The sequence below is a fragment of the Numida meleagris genome, chromosome 4, assembly GCF_002078875.1.
Source record: "Numida meleagris isolate 19003 breed g44 Domestic line chromosome 4, NumMel1.0, whole genome shotgun sequence".
NCBI classification, from domain to species: Eukaryota; Metazoa; Chordata; class Aves; order Galliformes; family Numididae; genus Numida; species Numida meleagris.
In genome coordinates this window covers 39651993-39666255 of record NC_034412.1, presented here as the reverse complement: position 1 = coordinate 39666255, position 14263 = coordinate 39651993, and the positions used below count along the sequence as shown (strand labels likewise).

At 43.9% G+C, this 14263-nt stretch overlaps 1 protein-coding gene across 3 annotated transcripts in view; it reads right to left on the bottom strand.

The window, feature by feature from the left end:
• Positions 1 to 14143, bottom strand: part of WRN (Werner syndrome RecQ like helicase) — a 43637-nt gene extending 29494 nt beyond the window's left edge. Inside the window, exons 1-9 of one of the 3 annotated variants that reach the window (XM_021397360.1) lie at positions 14046 to 14143; positions 13443 to 13543; positions 10962 to 11080; positions 9864 to 10009; positions 7042 to 7190; positions 5014 to 5163; positions 3004 to 3076; positions 1072 to 1183; positions 77 to 494 (exon numbers count right to left, since the gene is read on the bottom strand). In XM_021397360.1, coding sequence (XP_021253035.1) covers positions 77 to 494; positions 1072 to 1183; positions 3004 to 3076; positions 5014 to 5163; positions 7042 to 7190; positions 9864 to 10009; positions 10962 to 11080; positions 13443 to 13543; positions 14046 to 14067 — 1290 coding nt within the window. In that variant the 5' untranslated portion in view covers positions 14068 to 14143. The remainder of the gene's footprint in view (positions 1 to 76; positions 495 to 1071; positions 1184 to 3003; positions 3077 to 5013; positions 5164 to 7041; positions 7191 to 9863; positions 10010 to 10961; positions 11081 to 13442; positions 13544 to 14045) is intronic. The other 2 variants (XM_021397358.1, XM_021397359.1) reach the window with 2 other exon arrangements.

The following is a 14263-nucleotide window of genomic DNA, read 5'->3' as shown; positions in this document are numbered from 1 at the left end:
AAACCTTCAGGGAAAGTAAGGATAAGATCAGTTCCTGTGGTGAGTGTCCATGACTAACGAGGGATTTTCTCATTACCTCAGGCACAGCTTTGTTGAGAATTTCTTCTGCAGCCTGACGTTCCAGTATCTGAAGTTCTTGCTCATTAAAGTCTAATGACGCGAAGTCATCTCTGTCTGCTCTGGCCTTAGAGTCAGCTGCTGTAGCCCCATCTTCCAGAACAGCGTTACCACCCTCTACTTCACCTTCGTCAACTTCTCCCTCCCAAAGGCCAGCTAGTGTAGCATCGGAGCAGATGTTGAAGTCACCCTCAAGATTGTTAGCAAATTCAGGCATTTCAACTTTTTGTGCTTCAACATTTGTTGACTTTGCTTCAAGTTTTGTTGGAGTTGCATCACAGCTCCTCTCCAGTACAGAAAGGGAACTTGAACCAGCAAAGAGCGTACTTCCTAAGGCTTTTACATTCTCTGATATGTCAGCTATTATTTCTGCAGCCCTGGAATGTAAAACAAAGAAGTTAAACCAAAATGGTAAAGACTGTTGTTCCATACATCCTAGCCACAAACAGAACTGAGGATTCTAAAGCAGTCTGTTTCTCCAGGTAGATTTTGTCTAGAACTTCACATACAAAAGCTTATCATGCAACTGCAGTTAGCAATCTTCTGCCGTCAGAAGAAAGATTAAATTTCTTTACACTGAAGAAAACCACAAAGATTCTCCATAGACGTGTATAGTATTGTCCCTACATCTCCATCCAAGTCTCCAGATCTCTAATTAGTCACACGAGTCTGAAGTTTCTATTTGAAAAGGTCCTGTGAGTATTTCAGCAAGAAAAAACAGATTCAGCGGTGTTCAGTGTCAAACCCATTGTGAATAAGATCAGGGAAAATCTACGTTCCACCATATTAATGTATAAGGGAAAAAGGTTCCCATCAAGTGAACTGTGCTTTCTTTTCTTGAAAAAAGATGCACAGGTAACAGAGGCAGCTGTTAACACATTTGGTTGTGCTGGACCTCAGCAATGAGCATTAATCTCAAAAGGTAAAGTACAACCAGGCTGACAAAAATCTAACCTCTGCAAGTTTCTAAGTTGTCCGGAAGAGTCAGAGATCTTGGAAGCCAGGTATACCATCCCTTCAGCTAGCGAAGTCAAGCGCTCCTTCATGTCATCTGACAACATGTCATCTAGAAGAGGTGCCACTAGAGTTACTGCACAGTAATTCAGGTTTAACATCTACGCGCAAACTAGTTCACATGAGTCACTGTATTTCCACAAGATCTACAGCTAATAAGACAATCTTTTTCAGCAGCCTGCTATAAACACCAAGGGAAAGAGGATACAAAACAAGACATTAGAAATAGATTCTTCCCCAGAATACACTCCAGCTTTGAGAAAGCAGTAGCTGAGCAGGATGGAGTCTGCACAGTGATCAGTCTGTCTGAACTTCGTCTAGTTGTTTTCTGAATCTGCTTGTACTCCTTACTTCATCAACTTGCACATCTACATGCATACACATCACTGTATGATAATTACACTCCTAGGACTTCAATTGCATTTACACCTGAAATCTCTTAGATTTTGGAGCTGAAAGAAACTAACTCATCGTTCCATACTAATCTTCTACAGATGACTCAAGGTGTTTGTTTTTTCGTTTCTTCTTTTTGTTGTTGTTTGTTCTGTTTTAAAGATGTTCCACCCCCCTCTCCACCCCAGCCAAAGCCTGGATGCACAGGCACACTCTGCTTGCTTGCTTCCACACGTACAGAAATGCACAAGGCTGCCTAACACGTTATTATGGCAGAGTTCAAGTTGTTCACCGAATTTCTTTTGCACAACTTGGAAACCACCATCCCACTGACAGAAATTCAGTAATCAGGGTGAGCAAACAATCTTCCTGACTGTCAGTACAAGGTAATAGTCAGGCTCTTAACATCTTCTTACATGGTGAAACCCCACTTGTTTCACACCGGTAGTAACTCAGTACCATCCCTGCAGTCCCACACTGCTACTCTTCATACAGAGCAGTCAGCTGGGAGAAAAGTGTATGGTCTCATTTTGAGTGCTGGGGAGCAGCTCAGCCACAACACATCAGAAACACCAGGATCCCTACTCATATACATCAGTAGAGATTTAGAACTAAGTTAGTTGGGTGTTCTTGTTGCTCACCTGGAGGCTTTTATTTTAATGAGCGCAACGCAGCTGCCTGAAACAGACAACTACCTCCTTAGCATGAGCACATTTTAGGACTGCTGCACTGACAGTAACAGAAGAACCCAGTTTAGTATAACACACTACTGAGCCCTTTTCTCATGGAAAGAGAAGTTATTCCCATAGGTTTCAGATATCAGTCCTACCAAAGCTGCAAACACAGATGTGCTGATTAAACCAGAGCCGCAAATTTGTACCTCAAAGTTAAAGAGGTAGTATCCTAATTCCTACTCCTAACTGTTTGCAAGAAAATTATTCAGCCAGTACGAAAATGAAATAAACTTTTCCCCTTCTTTTAAGCCATAGACTACATCTGCTTTTTAGCTTTCCTTATGTAAATGAAGAAAAACCAAGATTTTACAATCACTTCTACGATCAAATAGAGTTGAGCTGTCTCGAAAAAAAGGTGGGCGCTATTTATATGCAAGAAGACAAGTACTACTTAATAATACATATTTATTTTGTGCTCTTTTTTCTTCTAAAACTAGGTTTTCCCCACTGGATCAGCAGAATTGGCATTAACTCACTGACGTGTTTCCAGAAACAAACTGGAATGACAGCAGGAATTCTTACAGACTCTTTATACTGCAGAGGCAAACAGCGTACCAAGACCGCGCTCTCACGTCACTGTGAAATAATAACTGCAGAGTAACATAGGTCGTCTAAGAGCCTTTACAGCCTAATCTCTCTGAAAGCTGTCTCAAATCTCCCAAGAAGCCATAAGATACTGACACATACTATGAAGAGAACTACTTGGAACTTGAATATATTCTTTATGCCTGAATACGTAATTTACCTCTTCTATCCCCAAATAATTTCCTGCCAGTGCTATTCATATTTTTCAGTTTTTGATAAATGATGAAGCCAGCCTGCAAATAAAATGGAAAAGAATATTAATACTCTTCAGAGAAACCACATTTTAAAGACTAAATAAAAAAAGTCAAGAATTGTTTCAGCAAGCCATGGCATTAATTTATCACAAATCCCATAAATTCTGAGTTGTTGGGCCGTGTCACACAAGAGCCAGTGGTCTGCCTTATTGCTTTTGTAATCACAACCACTTTACCTTTTAAAAAAAGGCCGTAGCCTGATTTTGGTCCGCATCATAGTGGACACACATGACTAGATTCCAGAGTGGTTATCTTATAAAGTAAGCTGCAAATAGAGAGCTTTAAGTGCTCCATTCCCAGTCTCACCATCTGCTCTACCTCACTCAGATTTTACGTAACACTCCAAGAGAATAGTTGTGACTCTACTAAGACAGAACTTGTTATGAATAACAAGGGAAATATTAAGCACACAGAATCTAACAGGATAATGCAGCCTAAAGCCAGCAATGTGATAATTATGCTACAGATGTTAATCAAGGCATCTTAAAGACAAAAGAGAAAGGAGTTACTCCCACGTTTCCCCGTGAGACTCCAAAAGGCAGGCCAGGTAAAGACAGCAGAGCAAGAAAGAGGCTTGGCCTGGAAAAAGCTGGTGCAAGCTGCGGCACCAAAATACAGCTGAGGATCAAAAATAGAGCTCCTCTCCTTATTGGTTTGGGTCCCACATCTTCACAAGAGCTAAACCCTCCACAGTTTAATATTTAACTAGAAAACATGCAATGCCTTCTAAGCCAGCAAAGAGAACAGGGAACATTGCCCCACTTCCCTTCCTCTAAGCTGACCACAGAAATCAAATCCTGAGGAGAGAAGAGACGAAGTATGATATTCAAGCACCATCACAAAGAACAATCTTCTCCTAGGAAGCAGGTAGCACACAGCTGTCCATGGGTAAATCTCTTCAAAGGACTTAGAACAGAGTGAACAGCCTTCTCCTTTTAAACTGGTGAAAAAGCAGAGACTTTTACAGAGCTACAATAATTCACGTGCAAGTTGGCCCTGCTGCATAATCCACTGGAGGAGGTTCTATTTCTTCAAAGCTGTTCATTAACTTTATCTCATATATCATATTTAGCAGGAGCTGAGAAAACTCAATTTTGGTCCATAAGCAGCTCAGGAAAGATGATTAAGAAGCCCTCAATAGAAAACATATCTGCAAACACTAACAAGCTACAGCAAACACCTGCAGACAACAGAACCCAAGAAAAATTACCTAAAGTGCACTAAGCAATTATCATACTTAAGAAATACGCATCACCTGTGTCATGTGAGATAATTGCTCTGAAAGACCTTAGGCTCACTCCATACACATGCAGGTAAAATTAACATGATCCCTCCATCAAAATTCACCTTCCCACGGTGGCAAAAGGACGTTAGTCCAAATGGACAGAGATTCCTCTGACATACTTTTTGATGCCTGTATTACTTGGCACATTCAGGTAACAGCAGAGCTTCTGGGAGATCTGCTTCATGAACAGGCTTCAAGAAAAAGGCAAATCTTGCAACGTCATAAAACAGCGAGAGGCAAGGACCTCACAAGAGGCTCAAGGACTCTTGGAAGTGGGTTTCTCTTTTCAGCCTACATTCAATTTTATACATGAAACATACAAGATAATATGCTCTTCAAGTTATTTCAGTAACCTGTCTCATTGCTGAGTCAAATACAAGAGGTACCATCTTCTGCAGAGAAGATATGGCAGTTCCAGGCAAATGCTGCAGATTAAAAAGCAAATCAAAACAGACAAGGAATTGGACTGTGAACTACGCTGTACAATTCCCACCTTCAAACATCGAATATCCACTTTCGACCACAGAACACTCCAATGTTCACAATGGGCTGCAACAGAAAGGCATTAAAAACAGCAGCAAACAGTACGCTAGAGGAAGCGGTAATAGATATATGTATTTTTTGTACGTACATAAGCATCTGTGGCTGCATACAATTTCTGCTCCTGATCGAGTGGGAACTTCTCCCAGTTGCCGCAGCGGATAGACTTATCTTTCAGAAGCTGCTTCCCTAAGAGGTGTTTTACCAAGCCATTTAGACTCCATACCTCCTTACAATTCAGCTGGGAAAGAAAAAATAGTTGTTTAAAGGGGAAAGCAACTGCATTTGTCAAAACATAGTCATAGAAGCAGCAAAGTGTACTTAATACTTCTGTAGAAGCAGAGAGCTCTGGATTAGTCAGAACAAACGAGGTCCTCAAAGCAGTTGTTCTCAAGGCCTTACTCTGTTCTCATCATACTGAAAGGTAATTTGGCCGTTGGGAACCTCTACTTTCCACCCCTGAAACTTGACTGTTGTAGGGCATCCCTGCATCATCAAGCAGGAACGATTACCCTAGGTTCAGGCGAGCCCTTGTGCTGTGAGGTGGTGCGACAGCAAGCACAAAAAGGAAACATCTGTACATCGTAGTTACAAGGCTGATTAAACAAAAGCCAGGGACTTAAACACCAACCTGTCCCTCCTCCAGGATTTTTACATCAATATTTGCAAGTAATAGCAATGAGATTTTATTTAATAGAAAAACAGGAATATCAAAGTCAGCCTGTAACAGTTTTGTCATCTATTGCAAGTCTGAGAAACCAAAAACACATCAAAGCCAGCAGTTATACACCACGCTAACCATTATTCAATGTACTGCAAAGCAGTTCTTGGAAGACTCCAGAAATCACCCTGCTACACTGCTGTTTTCAATTGCTTTCATAATCACAGTCATCAATCACAGCTGCTATGCGCTATTGTCTGGACCGGCTCTCTCAGACTTCGGGAAGCTTTCCTCCCAGCTCCAGGGCTCGCAGGCACAGCCCTCCTCTATTCTACGCTGAGAGCACTCGCAGAACATGCAGACTGTCAAGCCCAGCAGTGGGAGCAGCAGCGTGGCATTATCAGTTCATCCCCTCAAATTGGGAATCCAAAGCCTACCGACAGCTGGTTTTAGGTCCCCTCCTCTCCTCCTTCCATTGTACCGTCGCGTAAGGTGTTATTCTTTGTTCTCTCAACCTTCACTGTCAAGTTCACTTTTAGTCTGTTATCTCCTTAGCAAAAGACTTCAAAGCCACGATCAGAGATCACAATTACTTATCCTCATAAAATATCCCGGAGTTGGATGTTGGGAGAGAAAAAAAAAAGCACAGGGCTGAAATGTGGAAACTCCAAGTCTAAAAAGAAACCGCTCCTTTTATTGCTTGAGCAAACGATTTACTCTGCATAGTTGCCAGCCCACAAGGAACTGAAGCTTCAAAGAATCCCAGCCCTCTCTCTTCCATCACGACGGCACACATTTACCTACGCCAAGCAGTATCAAACCAGCGTCCAGCTATCCTGTGATTTGGGACGTGCCTGACATAACGCTGCTCCTAATCGCGTGGCAAGCTGCCCCACGTGTGCGGGTAACGCCAACTTCAGAGCCACAAAGGAAAAGATCTGCAGTGCTCCAAGTCAGGTGACAACCAGCTCTGAACTAGAGGCCGGCAGAAGAGCTGACCTCCTTCCTGCAGCAGGAGCACGGCCTCCCTCCTAACGGCCGCAGCCCTGCACCAGCTCAGCAGCGTTTCTCACACCAGACTCTGTAGGTTTGGCTGCTGCTGGGATGCGTATGCCACGGCTGACAGAACCCCAGCGTGACACCAGCTGGCGATCTTCATCGTTAGTAAATGTAAGAAATTCATCTGCAGCTGGATGGAAAAAGCTGAACCTAGTCAACGCGAAATGTGAACAGGTTTGAGAAGGGGGACGTATCCATTAAGAACTGGCTCACTGAAACGCAAAACTTAATCCTGCAGACCTACAGTTCTATGGAAACAGGAGCACTTATTTTTAAACAAAAAAGCTGTACCATTTCCCGGCGTTATTCTACAGAATATGCAGTGAAGACAAGGAAGCCTCCTTTCATTTAGCACATTAACAAGATTCCCTCCCGCAACAAAAAGGTTTTAAGCTTTACTTTCTCGTTAGCAATGTCAGCCAGCTCCACAAAGCTCTTCAGCTTGACTTCAAAGTCACTCATCAGCTTCCAGTGATCTCCCTCAATTCCTACGCCAACCTTTTTAATTGTTTCATCTTCGAGCAGCCTTTTGAGTCCCGTGGGAAAACCTAAAATAGATTAAGCCCAAACATGAGAAACTAGATACTGAAAGATGTCACATAGTCGAATGAAAATGTGAAAATCTAGCACAAAGGCCGCTTGCAAAAACTTGTTCTTAAGGAGGAAAAGCTCAAGAAGTTGTTCATGTTCCTGCTTGTGCTCCGGGATGACTGAAACACCAATTTGTTGTAATGTATCATCTGAAGCAAGCAGCAATGAGGTATCTCAAACATGCAAATTCATTCTGTACCTGAAAATACATTAAGTCAAAAAATGAAGCGACCTCATTTTTATCTGTCTAACAGATCACTAGAACGCATGGCAACAAAAAAGCAACTCCTCCATGGAGGAAAAAAAATATTGTAATCCTCAGCACTGGATGCTCACGAAACCAAATGCATTATTATTATGATTTCTTTTTTCCTCCAATGTCTTCCACAGAGTATTCTTTCCCAGTTAGTGCTGTTTCACGTTCACGGGAAACACTAACCCAGAAACATGGGAGTGACCAGGAAGACTGATTCTGCGTACGCGTTTTCAGTGCTAATTGTGGGCTGGTCCAAAAACAGCGTTTGGAAAACAAAATGAACCAACCGCATTCTCCACAGAAACCCAGCTAAGTCAGTCTTGTGAGTAAAAGAAAAAATCAAGTCATGCAAGCATGCACACAGATGCTACATATTGTATTTTGATTCAGCCCAAACTGATGACACGGCAGTCCTGGATCAAATGGCATTTTCAAGTTTACAGAATCAAGTAAAAGCACACAGCTTTCATATCTGGTTCTGCAGGAGCATCTTTTTAAATATATACCTTCAGGAACGCAAAGCTGGATAGCTTTAATTAGTCTCGAGTGTAATTCTACTCTCTACAAATACGTACTATTTATTATTTACCATGTATACACTAGTACATAGGATCTGGCTTGGTTTTGATTTAATATTGCATATTTTTGCAACTGTAATGAGTAATCATGTATTTCAACTACCATTTTGCACTTGTACGGCTTCTGCTGACACGCTATAGACACACATGTAGCTATAACCAGGAGCAGGGTGCTGTGGACTGCAAAGTTGCAGCTCTGATACAAGTCACAAGAAAAGTTACTCCTCCTTAGAAAGAACTGTGGTATCCAGAGCACCTCCACCATAACACAGCACAGGGATTCCTCTGAAGAGACAAATCCAGGTGAGCTGAATACAGGCACACAACAGCTGCAGCTGACTTACTGAACAAGGGATTTCCTCTGCCTAAAAATATCATGAAAACCTTCAAGGGTGATAACTTCTGCTCCGTTTCTTCCATCTCATTTCTAGAAAAAAAGTACCTCATGATCTAAAAAGGTCAAGGTTCCAGACCATTCAGAAGCTACAAAGTGAGAAACAGGACATGTCTGCACGGAAGAAATAAGGGTGAGTAATGGAGCATTATCAAGACCCTTCTTGATAAATACACATAGTTAAATTTTCTCCCTTATGAGACGTGTTTATACACAGCCCTTCCTTCTGCAGGAGAAAGTATTTTTATTTTCTCCAATGAAAAGTGATAAGCCTTGCCTAACATCTAAATTTTTGTAAAATAATTGTTCTGACTAAGCAAAAATTGGCTGCGGTGCCTGGCAAAAGGCTGACATCACATCCAGTTCAAAGTGCATCTCTCTTTGGCATAAACAAAAGCTTGAGAAAATTATTTAGGCAGAAACACCATCTTCTGCTGTTACACACTTAACAGCAGCACATATGCAACTATGCCCGGCATCAACAGGCAAACAAACACCTTCACTTTAGAATCAAAAACGTTTCAGCTCCAACCATCTCTCCCCGCTTGCCTTCCTTTCCTCAAATCTCTCTTTTGTGCACTTGTACAACTCTGCCTCCCGGATTGAACAGCCTCCGGCAATTAAATTTTCCACCTCATTTGCTATAAATGACAAAGGACTGAACACCAGCATTTAAATTATCACTATTATACCTCAGCACGCACGCCCCAGGGAAATCAGAGCCATCTCACAGGCACAGTTGCAATCTCACATTCAAACCAAAGGTTATAAAATCGCAGCCTCCTTCCCCCGCGTTCCTGTTTTTCTGATTTGGATGCTTTTATTCAGCCGTAACAGATTCAGAATGTTGGGCACACATCCCCCTCTCCCCACAGCTGCCTCGCACCAGGTATTCAGTATTCTTTCTGGAAAAGAATAGCACAAGAATAGGAAGAAGCAGCGCGATGGCCATCATTTTTGAGGGGTTTTGTTATTCAAGCTGAACTAAGAGGAAAGAGCCTGCTAAATTTAGGTGTGCTGTTTATTTTGGCACCAAAGAGAAGAAAGCTCGTTACGTGAGCAGGGAATTCAGTTTTTGAAAGCTTAAAAGAAAATATTCTTTCCCAGAAAGAAAAATAATCCTTAAGTAAAATTCTTTTGCCCTGTTCAGAACCTAAAATACTGTATGCTAGAACAGTGCTCAAGCTTTGGACTGAGGTCACTGTAACACACGGTTAAAGCTCAGTGAATCGTTCCCTGCTTTATACCCAGGAGGGGGAAGAAGACGGATGGATTTTTTTTTTTTTAAAACTTTTTTACTCTCAAACATAATGTGAAATACGCTACTGCTCGATGCTAAGGTTCATGCTAAACAACAAGAAAGACAGAGCCCCATCTAATAGGAATAGAGCAAATACAGTACCTGACATGGAAGAGATGTGAAACAAATAACATTTTTCCTCGGTTACGCATATTTGGATTACAGCTATTTTTGCCATTTTTCCTTTAGTGTATGATGGCGGCCATTCAATATCAAATCCAACTGCAGCCCCCTCTGATAAAGTCTGCCTGTAAAGAAATGGATATTCCTCACATTTAACAGTTTTTCTACCGGCACTTAGAATAGCAGGTTTGAGTCATCTCACCGAAAGATGATGAAGGGAATCACAGCCAGTGTATCTTTTCCTTCACATGTGTAGGACACAGAAACCATTTTAATATTAAGACTGTAAGCAGGTGAAATTCCTGCTGGTACAGCAAGCTGCACTGTAACTCCCAAACCAGAACAGGCTCTAGCAGATCTCACTGTACACAGATGGCAGCATAGCAAGCCTCAGGAAACAGCCAGATACAAAACGGGACATAATAGTTTCCAGTTCCTTGAATGTTTGCTTTTTATTTATCGTGCTACACTGGAAGTTCTGTACACAGCTTCTTCCCCCAGTAACGTACACTGTGCTATGCAAGAACTGGGGAAAAATAGATATTTGCATTGTGAATGAATGACCTTCAAACCTACACTCCCCAGTTATGAATTAATGCACACACCTGATTTATTGCAGCTCTTACTTCCCAGTGAAGTCAGAGAAGCTCAAGAAACTATACCTGCTGTGAAAAGCAGAGAAACTGCAGCAGGGCTTTTCACTGTGTGCTTCCTTTGAAAAGGAGTGCCACGTGCCAGGATATCTGCCAAAGGAAGTCCAAGTGGGGAACCTACAACCGTGCAGCATGCTGGAAAGATGTGTTCTGAAATCACTACTTGTCGTAGATGAGCCAGGGTCATCCTCAGAGGGATAATTCACTGTCACTAGGAACAGGTTCCATTTGTGCTTAGAGCCAACACGCAAGACGCATTTGGCACACAGAACAAGACAGCGTGAGCAACCAGATGTTTCCTCTGGTCAAACTGTTCACCTCTGGGCACCTCAAACGCACAATCAGCAAGAAGTAGTAGAGAGAGAAAAGCAAACCCCTCTTCAGAAAGTAAGGAACTCCAAAGGAACAGAGATAGAGCCATTACCTGATGTCTTCTGAGAGAAGGGAACAGTCACTGGCTTCATAGCTGTAAATGATGGAGCCACAGAACTCTAGGAATGGCAGCCCATCTTCCAAAATGCTCCTCTGAACTTTAGGTGCCTGCTGGACAACATTTGGAAAAGGCTCTGTTACTGCTCAGACTACTCAGCACAGAGACACACAAGCACCACAGTCATCAAATGCTACCTCACTCCCGTACCCCAGCAAACCCAGCACTGGTGTGAATGACGCATTTGGGTTCACGCTCCTGATCTGTTTGCCAAACTTCAAGCACTTGGACTGAAAGCCTCAAGGCAGAATTCTCACCTCCATTTTATTTCTCTGCATTCTTCCAGCCAAAGAGATTCACCAGCTTTCAACAACAAGGTTAGGGGAAAAAATATATATATAATTTTTGACAGCATCAAAAGCTACTCAATGCTACTTTAAATTCTGCAGCACTTTCACACTTCAGAAGTTTGATGAAACTAAAAAAATGGTTTACAATGATTTGTTAATTTAAGTAATTGTCTGAATTACTCAAACCCATTCAGGCTATAATCCTTGGAAATACCCCTATTTCAGTACAGATTCAACCTAAGCCAATAACTCACTGGCACATCAGAGAATTTCTAAACTGTGGCACAATGTGCAGAAGCAAACCAAGAACACGTGAAAAAGAGGACACTGAAGGAACAACATGAGACAAGATCTGTGGTTAGGTGCACTTATGTGCTGGTGAAGCATGGGGCTACAGGCAAAACATTTGGCTGTACCACACAGCTCTTTTCCCTCACTTCCTAGGTCCCGCGTCTCAGCTAGCCCACTGCACTTCATGCCAACGGATCTCTGTGAAGTTCATCGTGCAAGAAGTAAAACCCAGATTTAAAACTACACGTAATATTTAAACTAATAGAGGTATCCTCCATCAGCTGAATGTTGGTTTAAAAATTGAAATTTTAAGCCTGCAGAAAAAGGTGACATTAAGGGCTCCAGGCAGTGCTTTCCTTTTCCCCTCCAGAAACCTATTTACTAAAATTTATTGACTGAGAAACTTTCTCAAACTGTAGGACTACTGATAACACTCACCTGTTTGCAAAGTCTTCAGGTTGGTTAAAAATATACGAGTAAGCTACAATGCCAGTACTAACAAATATGACAGCATTGCACAGTAAGACTTAGAGAACAACACCTGTCAATCAGAAGTGGTCACATACAGAACAGCTTTATAATATAGGTTCAGAAACAATAAATAGCCTGGAAGAGGACGATCCTGAAACTACAGAGAAGATACCGATAATTTTAAGCTCACACAACAAAACATTTATTTAACTTAATGAAGGGTTAAAGTTTAACCAAAAACTGCTGGCTTTAACTTACTAGAAAGTCAAGGTGCAAGGTCCTGCACCTGGTCAGAGCAATCCCAAGCACAGATACAGATTGGGGGGGAGAATGGCTTGAGAGCAGCCTTGAGGAGAAGGATCTGGGAGTGCTGGCTGATGAAAGACTCAACGTGAGCCAGCAATGCGTATTTGCAGTCCAGCAGGCCAACAGTATCCTTGGCTGCATCAAGAGAAGCATGACCAGCAGGTCGAGGGAAGTGATTCTGCCCCTCTACTCTGTTCTCGTGAGACCCCACCTGGAGTGCTGCATCCAGTTCTGGGGCCACCAACACAAGAAGGACAAGGAGCTGTTGGAGCGGGTCCAGAGGAGGGCCACAAAGATGATCAGAGGGCTGGAGCACCTCCCCTATGAGGACAGGCTGAGAGAGCTGAGGCTCTTCAGCCTCAAGAAGAGAAGGCTCCGAGAAGACCTTATACTGGCCTTCCAGTACCAGAAGGGGACCTACAGGAAAGCTGGGGAGAGACTTTTATAAGGACATGTAGTGAGAGGAGAAGGGAAAATGGCTTTAAACTTAAAATTCTTTACCGCGAGGGTGGTGAGACACTGGAACAGGTTGACCAGCGAGGTTGTGGACGCCCCCTCCCTGGAGGCACTGAAGGCCAGGCTGGATGGGGCTGTGAGCAACCTGGTCTACAGGAGGTGTCCCTGCCTCTAGCAGAGGGGTTGGCAACATGTGATCTCAAAGGTCCCTTCCGACCCAAATCATCCTATGAGTCTATGAAATAAAGTCCATGCTACTAGTGCCTTCTTATTACCTAATGGAAGAAAAACTACTAAAGACAGTCTCCTGCTTTTCTCTCATGAATAAGCTTTCTAATTATCACAGCAGTCTGAAATATCACAGGGCTGGGTCCCTTTTAGTGTGAAATTTTATGCCTAAAATTGCTTACATGCGCAGAGATAAATGCATCCAAGGACACATTAGCATTCTTGGTAGACTAGAAATTTATATACAATCCGTATGATCAATTATTCCCTCTCAGCACAAAAATAGGTATGGGTCCAACTACAAGGACACGGCCCCACACTGCTGTGTTACACAGCCTAACACCAAATAAATTTCCCCCCTGCAACAGCATACCTTTTTATCACTCTGAACGCCCTCTTGGTTACGTGCACGCATCCACTGGGGATACTTATTCTGCAAGTCCACTTTATTCATTTTATCCACATTCGTGTCACCTTTCCATTAAGAAAATAAAGAAATAGATTAGTCAAGAGCCCGTACAGCGAGGAGCTACCGGCATGACGAGGCCAGAACAAGATGTGCTGGGCGGACCACCTTCCAGTTCAGCCCTCTGGGCGCAAGGATAGGCGCTCGCAGCGCTGCCCACGTCAAACCGTGGGAGAGCTGTCGGGGTCTACCGCTGCCGCCCGTCAGCTTACGCCTATCCCCGCTGCGACGCTCAGGGCGCCAGGAACGAGAGGAGATCAGCCCCGTGCCGGGCCAGCAGGCCCCACCGCAGCGCCCGCCCCACAGCTGCCGTTTCCTCGTGGGACAGCAGAGCGGCCGGCGGCGGGGCGGACACCTCACAGACAGACCGAGCCTCTCAGCCCGCTTCTTCCCGCCCCACGCTCGCGTGCCGCGTGTTTCCACAACACCAGGCCGCTCCCGCCTCAGCAAGGCACCCGCCCCGTGCTCTGCGCGGAGGCACGTTAAGTCGGGAGCAGCGCCAGCGCTCACCGGGCCCCGGCTCCGCGCCCATCCGGACCGCGCAGTGCGCGTCGCGCGCTTTTGGCGTCACCAAAACAGCGCCCCCTGCCGAGCATCGCCCCGCGTCCCCTCTTGCAGCGGCGGCGGGAGGTTACCCGAGGTGACGCGCACGCGCGGAGGGACGAGCGGACGCGGGGCATCGTGGGCGCTGTAGTCCCGTGGCCGGGCGGGCCGCGCACCCTCGGGCG